The sequence below is a fragment of the Pan paniscus genome, chromosome 8 (genome assembly GCF_029289425.2).
Source record: "Pan paniscus chromosome 8, NHGRI_mPanPan1-v2.0_pri, whole genome shotgun sequence".
NCBI classification, from domain to species: Eukaryota; Metazoa; Chordata; class Mammalia; order Primates; family Hominidae; genus Pan; species Pan paniscus.
In genome coordinates, this window is record NC_073257.2 from 113553646 (window position 1) to 113567040 (window position 13395).

A 13395-nucleotide genomic window follows, 5' to 3' on the forward strand; every position below is an offset into this window, starting at 1 on the left:
TAGGAAATTCACATTTAGAAGGTTATCTCAATCCCACGCATATATGAAGTGGCCTAAATAACTCAAATCTCTGGAGGATTAAAAAATCTCCAAGACAGTGACTCAAAGCAACCTAGAATACACAACAGGAAGATTTTCTAGCTCACCTGATCTAGTAAAATAAAAGCATTATTATACAGGACAAAACCACATCCAAATATGTCTCCCTTACCTGAGTAATGGGCTGATAGCAATGGACCAGACTCGGTCTTCAGTCTGGATGGTGTGTAAGCACTGCCCCAGCCGGCCTGAGGCCAAAGGCCACACCTAGAAACAGGAGAGGAGATGCTCTCGTTGGCATTGCCTGGGATCAGTGGGGAGGAGAGGTGCTCCGGGAGAGGTGACTGTTGGAGGTGGAGAAATGGGGAATCCTTTATGCCCTGCACACACAGAGCTCAGGTATCAGCAGAGGGGCCCCTGCAGCTTCTGGCTCACCTACCCCCGCAGATAGGCCCTAGCTCTCCATCCTAACTACCCTCTTTTACTTCCACTGACAGCCCTTACTTACCAGCCAACTTTACATTGGGGAATCAGAAGTTCCACATTCCTCAGCGGAGACTTGACTGAGAAGAAGTGGGTGGGTGGGGCTTGCCTCTTTTGACAGCTTTCCTGTATTTGTGGATTTTCCTTTCTCCCATCTCTCACCAAGATTTTACTTTGGAGAAGTAGGGAGAGGGAAGAAGATCAAGGCATAGTATAGGGGGACAGCAACAGAATTAGGGAGAGAAGTAAAAAGAAACATGCAAGGGAAGGAAAGAATGGAAGAAAAAGAGAGACTTCCAAGTGGGAAGGTGGTGTGTTGTTGTTTGTTTGTTGATAATGCCCAGGATCCAATACTATTCACGTCAGCAGGGAATTTAGCACCTAGTGTCACCAAAAGTAGCAGAAAAGCTTAACTCTTTTAAGCTTCCATATCTCCTACAGGTTAAAAATATTGCTTGGAGCACATTATCTGGTCTCTATCAGTCAGGAATGTACATTAGCAGCCACTCTGGGCTTAACTCTAATCAACACTCACAGAGCCCTCTCAGCAGTCAGTGCATTTAGACATCTCCCATTAAGCACAGGGCTCCCCCCTCACTTCACCCTACCCTAGATGACACACACAGGGACATAAGCCCCTAACCAAACAGAAAGGAAATATCAGACGTACAGGGCTATCCCAAGACAGCAGCAACAGAGGGATCCAGAGGCAGCCAGATGGATCAGTGACCTCTTAAGGTCCCAGCAGTGCTATAAGGGGAACACACAAAACTCAGGCAGGACCTTAGATGGAAGAACTTTAAAGGAAACATTCCTTGAGTTTAAAGGGTAGGTGATGGAGTAGGGGTGGTCCTGCCTTCTTAGAGTCACATGATAACTCTTCCCTATAAAAGGAGAAAGTGTTTTTTAGAGTTTGTGTGTATGATGGGGGTGGGGGATGGGATGATTGTGTGAGTTACTTTTCCCAACACAGTGAAAAGAAAATAAACATACTAAGAGGATCCTAAATGAGGAGGGGCAGAAAACAAAGGTAAACACCACAACTCTTCCTGAGTGCCATGATTCTGGCCTACTCTTTGGACTCCATAGTCAGTCCTCTTTGGCAATAACTAGATACATTTCCAATGTACTCTTTTAGGCAGCCCGGCTAAAAAGACAGCTTTGCCTTTTCCCTGACACAAACTCCCTGGGAGGCAGATTCTTTCTTAGGGGGTGAGGAAACACTAAGGACTCTGATTACAAAATCTATGGGGAAGGCCTAGGCCTGAATTCACTAATGTCCTCCACGGAAAGGGAAGGTTGATTCCTAGATTCTGCAAACCACAGAACAAGGTTCTTGGTCTCCAGGAGCGGCTGAGGAAGCATGCCACCAATTCTGAGCAAGATCTTAGGAAAGTGGCCCTCCTGGCTTGGCCCAGCAGCACATCACCCTCCAGAAACATGAGATTCCATCCTGGCACCTGAGGGACAAGAGTTGACAACAATATGCTGATCCTATCTTTGCCCTCCATGGCCAAATTCAAAACAGATCCATCCCTGGAATAGATTCAGTGGGAGTGGACTTTTTTTTTTTTTGAGATGGAGTCTTGCTCTGTTGCCCAGGCTGGAGTGCAGTGGCGCAATATCAGCTCACTGCAAGCTCCGCCTCCTGGGTTCATGCCATTCTCCTGCCTCAGCCTCCCGAGTAGCTGGGTCTACAGGCGCCTGCCACCATGCCTGGCTAATTTTTTTGTATTTTTAGTAGACACGGGGTTTTGCTGTGTTAGCCAGGATGGTCTCGATCTCCTGACCTCATGATCCACCCGCCTCAGCCTCCCAAAGTCCTGGGATTACAGGTGTGAGCCACCGCGCCCGGCCGGGAGTGGACATTTATACAGTTCTTTTAAAAAGCAGACTGGTGATATGCATCACGACTTTTAAAATGACCACAGCCTTTAATTCAGTAATTTTGTTGCTGAAAATCTATCCTAAAGAAAATAATCCTAAAACAAAAGAAAAACCTAAATGGTAAAATATTCCCTGCAGCATGCAATTGCAGAGAAAGCATGCATAGGCTTTGGCATCTGATCAATCTGGATTTGAACCCCAGTTGCTACTTATTATCTTTGATCTTAATGGTAACTTCTTAGCTTCCGTGTCCACATGTGTTAAATGGGAAATGATGCCTATCTCAGGGTTATAGTGTGGAAAAGTGGAGATAAGTATAAGGCATCTAGCACAGCAGCAAAGTATTTGGCAGGTATCAGGCAAACAATAATGGTGATTCTTATTACAATAAATCTTCCCTTCTAAGCCAGATGTGATCTGATCTCTCCACCCTCTACACTTTCTGGCTCTTGCCCTAGAGCTTTATACTCCACAGTCCTAGCCACTTCCAATCAGTTCCCTGGCCAGGTACGCACATCTCTTCTCATCCTAAGGATAAGAGGCTTTATCTCCCTTACTTCTGAAGAGCCCAGGTGCCTCTGTACCAAGCCTCACACACAGTAGGCACTCATAAGAAAGAATAGAGAAATAAAGAAGGAAATGAAGGAATGGTTAGTACCAGCCCAGGCTCATTGAGAACATAAGCTACCAGCTGTTCACATCTCAGGATGGGGCTGGCCCCACTAAAGCCCAGAGACACAATCCAAGCTAAGTCACAATAAACCTGAAACTGGGCTTGTGGGGAGGGGAAGGAAGAGGGTTCTTTGGACAGTCCCTAGCTCAGATGTCTTGCAAAGAGATTGTTTTACTTCCCTTTACCCCATAAAATAAATCTCTTTCCTAAAATACAGTACATATTTGGGAAACTCCCCAAAAATAGATGGTTACAGGCAAATATCACTGCAAATTCTTATGAAGGTTCAGGTGTATTAGAAGCCTGGAGAAGCAGCTGTAGAATTTCAGATGCCACTGAAAAGAAATGATGTTTCAGTTATAAAAGACAAACTGAATACAACAGTAATGTAGAAATGGCTCAGGATAACAAAGGTGGCTGGATGCAAAGACAACAACAGAAAGGAGGGAAACCCAGGCAGCATCCGGAAAGCCAGGAAAGAAGAGTTGGCAGAGAAGTCACAGGGGAGCTGCAAACCAGCTGACCAGCTTGCAGGACCAGAGAAGAGAATTCTGTCACTGACCTAAAAGAAATCCTCAGAAGGAAGAAGATGGACTGTGGTGACAATTTTAGAAGGAAGCACTTATTTTAGATCTTTTTAAAAATCTAAGATACTAAATAGGGCTAAATCAGTACTTAAACATGAAATTAACCCAATATCTCAAATAAACTTGCTATTCTTCTTCAACTGTAAGTAATCCATGCCCTCAGATTGCTACCTGTGGTTATAAAGCTTAGTTTTATACTGTTCTGGGTGTCAGACCACAGAGAATAGAAGAAAGAGGTGTCACTGAAAAGGAGGACTTGAGTAAGCCTGAAGCCATGACAGGAAGATGGCTAGAATAAGACAGGAGTACCTAGGTCACACATGCCACAAAAGGTTTCTATGCAAATTTACTTTTGAGCAGTATAACAGGTTTAGGCCAGAATCTTTTCAAGGAATGGTACAAAGACAGTGACCAATCAGAAGCCTGAAGTAAGTATGAAGTAGGGTAATAGGAAGCAAGTGACAGGAAATTCAGTTTCCGTGTTGGTTCAAAAGATATGCTGGATTTTTCTCAAGCTTCCTGTGCTGGTGTGAGTACAAAGTAAGGCAGAAAAGAGTAAAGGGAGGAGAAACTTCCATAAAAAGAAGGGAACATATTTAGCCCTTCTTTTTACATAAATTAGCAATATTTCTATATGGAGGTGTAATCACCAGAGGGTACATGCAGTCAGAGAAGTTACTAAGATTGCAATTTCCCTCTCCTGAGTCCTCTCCCTATGTGTTTTAGAGGCCCATTTGCTGACACACCAGCAAGCATTTTTTTCCTGTTAGCACTATGGAACCTAGATGCTAGGAAATACATAACAAGACACTATTGGGCCTCCTGCACCACCAACTGAATTGTCAGCAAAGTTCCCACAGCAACCCTAAAGGACCAGGCCTGTGCAGGCCCTGGCTAGGGCTGTTGGGCACAAGCCTGGAGAAAGACTTCTCTGCTCACAGGTGGAAGCCTATTTGATCCAGATGTGGATGAGTCCATGAAGCCAGTGTCATGCTATTTATCAGCCTTACTTTCTTTTATGCCTTGGTGGATATCTGTGGACCGGGCAATTTGGCAAAGATGCAACAAACAACACCCCTCTCTCATCATCTCTGCTGCTTACTGACCACATCACTCTCCAGAGAAGCAGTGAAAACACATTTTAATTATCAGCCTGATTGCTTATAAACAAGGTGGTGAAAAATTAACCTCCCTAAACAGAGAGCAGGCAAAAGGAGGGAGATTTTAAAATAAAATATTAGGGTCAGAACTCAACCCACAAACTTGAGGAAACGCAACTCAGGGAGGAAAGGCTGCCAGGTCCTCTGTTTTTGAGTTCACGCCACATTGCAAGTGAGTGGCAACCTTCCCAGCCACTGTCCACTCCTTTCCCAGTCCAGCTGGCAGGGACAACGCCTGGCATGGCAAGCTGCATTCCAGAGGCACATAAGTGAGTCCTTTATTGTGTCGTTTTCTCCCCGGTCCCCAGACGATACTCTCAGCCAATCCTGAGACTCAGGGATCTATCCACCCCCTCCCTATAGACAGGAGGGAGTAATAGTATGTAAGGGGGAGACCACCTCACCTTGGCCGTCCTGTCCCTGGAGCCACTCACAATGATGCCCCCTTTGCAATCCACACAGTTCACCTCCTGTTCATGAGCCGAGTACTTGACAGTGAAGGTGCTGTGAATCTTATGAATGCCAATCTTCCCATCTCTAGGAGAGAAATAAGGAGCCGACCCCCAAGAACCAATTATTCTTTCTGTGGAAAGAGAACAACTCTCCAGAAACAGCCCAAGTCTCCAGTGACATCCAAATTTGCTAAGCGTTAGACAATTCAGCCCAGTAAGGTGCTGACTTTCTAGATACCTTTACTTCTTCAGCACACCTGGGGTTGAACAGAGCTGAGAGAAAAAATATATTTTCCCCTGGAGAATATCAAAACCAGCTTCACTTTTCATTAGAAGCTCTTCCTGTTTTCCTTCTCCAGCTAACCCTATTAACTCCTTTTGGTAAAATCTCTCTGCTTTAAATGGAAAACGCTTCTGGTCTCCCTCCTCATCCCTTTGGAGTTAAGACAGAAAAGTCAGAGGCAGGCAGAATGTCCCCTAAGTATAAGATGGAAAAGGGTGGAAGGAGAAACCTATAGCACTTACCCTCCTGCACTAATAATATGCGAGTTGGCCAGCACAAAGTGGCAAACGTCCTCATCATGCCCAGCAAAGACTCCCAGAGGCCGACGATTCAAGCTGGCACCATCTGGACGGAACTGGTAGGCCAGGATGAAATTAGCCTGGGATATGTACAGAGAATCATCCTCTAGCTGCATCCAGGGCATCTGACTGAAATGATGGAAAAGAAAATTTAGAAGTCATCAAGATACAGTATGAAAACTCAACTCCAATCTTTGAAGAAGCTGACCAATCCCCAACTTAGTAAGGATAACCAACAAGGCTTATTATCTATACTTGATACCCTCCTTCAAAATTACCTGCCCATCAGCTATCCTCAGAAAACTAGAGTAACTGAGCCTTGTGGTGATCTAAACTTCCCTGGACTTTGTAAAAGAGACTCAAAATTAAAAGACCAACTAAATACCACTTTTAATTGAAGAATATTTAATATTTCAATTACTGGCTACCTAGACTTCTCATGGGTACGCAGAGCTTACAAAATTCAACGGTCAAGGGGTGAGAAGGGTCAAAAAGAAATCTTCAGCCAGGCACAGTGGCTCACACCTGTAATCCTAGCACTCTGGGAGGCCAAGGTGGGTGGATCACCTGAGGCCAGGAGTTCGAGACCAGCCTGACCAACATGATAAAACCCCGTCTCTACTAAAAATACAAAATTAGACAGGCATAGTGGTACACGCCTGTAATCCCAGCTACTCCAGAGGCTGAGGCAGGAGATCGCTTGAACCTGGGAGGCGGAGGTTGCAGTGAGCCGAGATCGCGCCACTGCACTCCAGCCTGGGCGACAGAGGGAGACTCTGTCTCAAAAAAAAAAAAGAAAGAAATCTTCTAGCCAGGTGAAATAACTTTCTTTCATTCTGCATCCTCATGAATTTGAAGTGTAAGTGGGAAGTTTCAAGGTTCTAGGATTCCCTTACATACCTCTTCTGCAATAGATCAGTTAAGGTGTGATGGAGAAAAGAGAAGAATAAACCTAGGGAAGCCCCATTCCCTTATTCTGTTAGAGCTAAGGGGTCATTTATAAGTGAAAGGAATGAAGCCATTTAGGAAAGGATGCTAATGTACTGATTAGATACCTAGATCCTCACAGGGATATCTACATTTCTGTATTAGAGGGTAAGTGTGGCAATGGAAAAACACAGCCCCAGAGCATTCTGCTACAGTTCAGGGGCTACAGAGAAAGTCAGCTCTCACAGGCAACTGATAAGAGAAATCCACAAATAGTTAGATTCCCTCTGCAATCTGACAGGAGGAAGAAAGGCTAGAAGCCACAGACAAGTCCTGTGGCAGGGAATGAGACTTAAGAAGAAAGAAGACTGTCAGATACTAGGCTCTCTGGTGGAAACTAAGCCCCTTTCCCAAGGTGGACATCCCACCTGTCCTATTCTACATAGGGGTTCTGGAGTTACCAGGTCCCAAGAAAAGCACAGGGACAGCTGACTCATCCCCAAGAACAGCCACCATCTCCTATTCCCAAGCCTGTCTGAGTAAACTGGGCTGTGTTTCTTCCCCAGACTCGTACAAGTGTCATGGGAATGTGGAAAAGTTCTGCAAATTGACTTGACGGGCCATTAAATGCAGCTTAGGACTTTGTAGTAACTGAGTTTCTGCTCATGAGGTTTTTACAAGTGTGTGCATATATTACATGGAACATGTGTAGAGTGTGTACAGATGCCTGCTCTCTCACTCATTATGCACATTCCTCTTCAATATCCCCTTGCGTGAGTGTGTGGCACACTCAAGTAGGCAGCAAACAGAGAGGGTGGGAATTTTTGTGCTTAGAGCCATCTGGTAAACAGCCATTTGCCTAGGACAAGAAACCAGGTTCATGCCAGGTGAACAGTGGAGAATCCCAGGGCAGCCTGGTAACTGTTCTGTGTGTTTATTTGCCAAACTGCTTGAAACTAGCCCCAAAAGGCAAATGTGGGAAGCAGAGGGTAAAGTCCTTCATCATAAAAATCCGTCTTTCTCTCCTGTAGTTTCTTTACCATCACCACCACCACTACCCAATACCACATTATTCACAGCATCTGATGCCAGTGAAACCAGTGCAAACTGGACGCAAGCAGGAAAGAAAGGTTCATCAGATGAAGAGGGCCGCCTGTGTCTTCAGCACAGGTACAGGTCACTCTGGAATGTGGAATCATGATGTTCCCTATCCATTGCAACCAATCAACAAGGAGCAATTTTTTGGTAGAGAGTCAAATAATAACTATGAAATCATTTAGCACCAATGAAGCATAAAAATTGGTAGCATTAGCAGTGCCACAGGCATTTTCTAAATTTCCTTATACTTGCTCTAAGCTCTAACTCCTGTAACATATGTATCCAAACCTTTAGATCCTACCCTGCCTTTTAATAAAGTAGGGGAGAGGACTCAGGGAAGCCAAGAATGAAGAAGTAACTCCATAGAGTAGAAGATTTAAATAAAAATACTTGTAAAATAAGATGAATTGAAACCTTGATTTATTTCCTTTGATGGCATATGTTAACAGAGGTTACCTCTGAGTGGTGGAGTTACAGGTTAGTTTTATTTTCTTCTTTAGAATTTTCTTTTTCTTCAAATTTCTAAAATAAGCATTGATTTCTTTATAATCATAAAAAAAGTCATTTGTTAAAGTACATTTCTTGTATTCCCTTCTTTAAATGTGAAAAAGTTGTCCTTCTGATGCCCCCTTTGTGTTATTCAAAGGCTCACCAGTGCCCACCCACCCAAGATAGCCCCATTAGCCTCTATGTAGGACCAGATTTTTTACTTTCCATTATGCTTTTATGTCCCAAGTAGCTTTTAAAAAGTCAAGAGGCTACTTGCCTGCATCTCCACTTCAGCAGAATCCCCTCTCGGCAGCGCCCCAGTCTCCAGTTCTGAGACACCTTCACTCGTTCCTTCACTGGGACACTGGTCATCCTATGTCCAGACAGAACAGATAATCCAATCACTACAACTTATTGCCAACCACAGAAAATTTCATGGGCTTACTGAGTCAGGATTCAGGAGCATCCAGAATACAAGTAAAGAGATTAGGAGACCAGGAAGGAGTAACTGTTCTCTCTCCATACTTGACTAAGAAAGCCAAGGAGAAAAGCCTGTCCTTTAAACTATCAAAAATGTTCACAGTGATGCCAAAGCAATCTAATGGAGAATGGATGACAATCCTGGAACCACTGGATGTCCAGATTGGGGGAAAAAAAAAAAAAATGAAATGAATCCTGACCCCTACCTCACACCATACAGGAAAAGTAATTCAAAACAGATCATAAACTTAAAATCTAAAACTATAAAGCTGTCAGAAGAAAATATATAAAAACATCTCTCAGACTAAGAAGGTAGACATAGATTTCTTAGGACACAGAAAGCAATAACAGAAAATAAAAATCCAGTAAATCAGACTTCATCAAATCCAAAACATCTGCTCACCAAAATGAATACACAAGCCGTCGTCTGGGAGAAAAGATTCACAGAATGTATATCTGACAGGAATTTGTACCGTGATGAGGAAGTCCTCTTTGTATTTGTTCATATATTTTTAGAAGACCAATAAGAAACTCTCCTACATTGTTGGTGGGAAAGCAAAATGGTACAGCCATTTTGGGAAAAGGTCTGGCAGTTTATTATAAATCTAAACATATATGTACTCTATGACCTAGCAATAACCTTAGAGAAACAAAAAGACTTACACAAGAATGTTCATAGGAATTTCAGTCATAACAGCCAAAAGTGGTAAACAGCCCAGGCATCCATCAACAGGAAAGTGGATAAACACACTAGAGTAGGTTCATATAATGGAATACTACTCAGCAAAAAAAAGGAAAGAAGTACTGATACACATCATAATGTGGATGAATCACAGAAACATTATGTTGAATGAAATAAATCTTACACAAAAGAAATAGTAGTGTATGATTTCATTTACATGAAGCTTGAGAAGAGAGACAACTAACCTATGATGAAAAAATCAGAACAGTCATTACTACCAGGATAGGGATGGAGACTGACTAGGAAAGAACATATGGAAACTTTGAGGTAATAGTCTATATTTAAGTCTTGAGGGGGTTTGGGTTATACAAGTTTATATGCATTTGTCAGAAATGGACCAAATGTGCAGGATGTAGTGGCTCACAACTGTAATCTCAACACTTTGGGAGGCCAAGATGGGAGGATCCCTTGAGCCCAGGAATTCGAGGTTACAGTGAGCAGTGATTCCACCACTGCACTCCAGCCTAGGCAACAGAAAAAGACTCCCTCTCTAAAAAAAAAAAAAGAGAAAAGAAATACATCAAATGATACACAAGATTTGTGCGGTTTACTCAAATATAAATTCACTGTATATACTTTTTTCTTAAAAAAAAAACCCCATAAACTAATATACTCTAGTCAATGATATGTATGCACACTGAAGCCTTTAGGGATAAATGTACTGATATCTGTAACTTATTTTAAAATGCATGATAAAGCAAATACAGCCAAATATTAATTGTAGAACCTAGGTGGTGCATATATGAGTGTTCATGGTACAATTCATTCAACTTTTCTGAGTTTTAAATTCTTCAAAACATTGGAGGGCGAGTGTCAATAGTACTTTCTGGGTGAGCTGAGTTAACAGCAATAAGAGAAGAGAGCACACAAGCTACAGGAATGGCACTGTTTGGGGATGGGTTAATAGGCAATAGGGAGAAGAGCTCTAAGCCCCTTACAGAGTACGCCTTTGAAGAGAATTTTGAAATCATGAGCAAGAATTTGAAAATTCCACTTTAGGTTCCCATATATCTCCTGTGTCTCCTTAGCTTGCTCCACTGCCCATACAAGGTACACTGCTTGGGACAAGAGTGATAACTGCCATGTCTGCCTGAAAATTTGCTGGCCAGGGAGAGATACACTAATTTCTTTTTTGTTTGTTTGTTTTTTTGAGACAGAGTCTCGCTCTGTCACCGAGGCTGGAGTGCAGTGGCACGATCTCAGCTCACTGCAAGCTCCGCCTCTTGGGTTCACATCACTCTCCTGCCTCAGCCTCCTAAGAAGCTGGGATTACAGGTGCCCACTACCACACCCGGCTAATTTTTTTTACTGTTTTTAGTAGAGACGGAGTTTCACCGTGTTAGCCAGGATGGTCTCGATCTCCTGACCTCGTGATCCGCCCACCTCAGCCTCCCAAAGTGCTGGGATTACAGGCATGAGCCACCGCGCCCAGCGAGATACACTCATTTCTTCCAGCCTCTACTTATACCGTCACATTTACCAAATTTTACTAAAAGCCAGCAAGCAAGTCCAGCTTTCAAGATTCTAATGGACACAGGTTAGAAAGAATGGTTTTGGCAGGCAGAAAGAAGATACCTAATTCACTTTTAGCTAAATAATATTCTGCCTCCTGGTGTTATTTCACTTATTTATTCATATAGAATAATTATTTTTGGTTAATAAAGTAGTAAATGCACAGGATAAAAAAACACACACACACAGATAGTATGAAAGGTTAACAATGAAAAGTGAGTCTTTCTCGAAACCCCTAGCCAAGACTCTCCCTCTCTAGAGGCAACTATGTATTCACTGTAGATAAGTATATATGCATGTTGCCCAGGCTGGTCTCCAACACCTGGCCTCAAGCAATCCTCCTGCATCTGGCCAGCTGAATACTATTTTTAAATTATACAGAATGTTATAAATCTCTCTGGATCATTATTCCAATTGTAATTTATTTAACCAACATTTAATGTGGTGTTCACAATATGCCAGGCACTGTTTTCATTTGCCCAATGCCTTACGCATATCAGTAAGTGCTCATAAAGAGCAATTATAATTCTTATATTTCTAGAAAGTATATTCTTTTCAATTGGAAATAAGCAATAAGCAACTGTCTTTGATTTTAAAAAAAGAAAGCAAGAAATGGCCCAAACTGATATGAATTTAATATATAACAAACAGAAAATTGTAAACTAAGGAAATAAATCACTTTAATTAGTGCTATTGGGTTTGTATAGCATGTTGACTTTATGAGAAGGAAAGGAGAGAGGGAATAAGAATATGCATGGCTAGAAAGAACACTGGAAGGATAAAACACCCATAGTTAACTGTGGATAGTCAACTTTGGGTGTTTTTATTTTCTCCTTTATGCTTTTACATATTTTCTAATTTTTCTTTTTCCTTTTTAAAATTTTTTTACTTTCAATAGCTTTAGGGGTACAAATGGTTTTTGGTTACATGGATGAATTGTACAATGATGAAGTCTGGACTTTTAGTATGCCAGTCACCTGAATAGCGTACACTGTACCCAGTAGGTAATTTTTCTATCACTTACCCCCCCACCTTCCTCCCTTCTGAATCTCCAATGTCCATTACACCACTCTGTACGCCTGTGTGTACCCATGCCTCAGCTCCCACTTATAAGTGAGAACATGCAGTATTTGGTTTTCACTCCTGCATTACTTCATTTAGGATAATGGCCTCCAATTCCATCCAAGTTGCACAAAAGTCATTATTTCATTCCTTTTTATGGCTGAGTAATATTCAAATACTGATTAAAATAGTAATAATAAATGCTGTTGATAAAACTTGTTGAATATCAATAGAGAAAAAAACTGATTTAGATTGCCATCTCATACCACAATATAATAAATTCCAAAAATATGAGGGTGAATTTAAAAGTTTAACTAAAAGAAAACAAAATATATACATATTTCAATGAAGAGCAGAGATAATTTCCCAATTGAAATGGGGATAATAGAAATTATTCTATTGAAGCAATAGAAATGTATCAATTATAAAGTATTTGAGTTTAATGCTATTAAATTTGAAATGCTACAGGAAGGGAAAAAAGATTAAAAGCAACAGAGTAGGGGAAAAATTTTAACTAACACTGTAGATATAAGTTTTCTCTCTAAAACTTTTAGGGAGCTGATAAAAATCTATCAAGATAACACCCTGTCTCCAATACCATATCATCCATGTCCGACAGAGGATAAGGACAGTCACAGTGTTCACAATGTAAAACATTGGAGGAAACATCCCCCAAGAATAGTTTACAGGCATGTACATTAAAACAATTTTTAAAGTACACCTCACATCTATTAAGTAGAAAAAACTGACACTAGCTTTAATTTGATATAAGAGTGTGGATTTGGTTACATGTTGCTTATAGCACATTCAGCAGGTACAGTCTTTCAGAAAGGAATTCTGTTAAGACAAAAGTCATTAAATGACAGCTTATGATCTAGCATTTCTACTTTGAGCACTGTATCATGAAGAAATAATTCAAAAGAAAAAATTTTTACAAAGATATTTATAGCTGCAGCTATATATTAGAGCTAAAATCTGGAAATAGCCCGAAGGTCTGTCTGTGGAGGAGAATAGTATACTAATGCAATGGAATATACTGCCACTAGAAATGACAAATGTGAGGATTGCAAAACATTTTGGCAACAACTATAGCAAGTAATGGTATTTTTAAAACTAAGTTAAATTTATAAAGGTAGAGGTGGGGAGACACTACATAAAATTATGTCTCCATAAATAACAGGTCTAGGCTGGGCTTGGTGGCTCACAACTGTGATCCCAGCAC

The 13395-nt window shown here is 41.6% G+C and overlaps 1 protein-coding gene across 2 annotated transcripts in view; it reads right to left on the minus strand.

Moving 5' to 3' along the window:
- FBXW4 (F-box and WD repeat domain containing 4) overlaps window positions 1–13395 on the minus strand; it is an 84567-nt gene that overhangs the window by 57050 nt on the left and 14122 nt on the right. The window contains exons 2-5 of one of the 2 annotated variants that reach the window (XM_003825689.6): window positions 8655–8750; window positions 5807–5992; window positions 5234–5366; window positions 212–306 (exon numbers count right to left, since the gene is read on the minus strand). In XM_003825689.6, the coding sequence (XP_003825737.4) occupies window positions 212–306; window positions 5234–5366; window positions 5807–5992; window positions 8655–8750 (510 nt within the window). Of the gene's footprint in view, window positions 1–211; window positions 307–5233; window positions 5367–5806; window positions 5993–8650; window positions 8751–13395 lie in introns of both variants that reach the window. The other variant, XM_055093299.2, reaches the window with a different exon arrangement.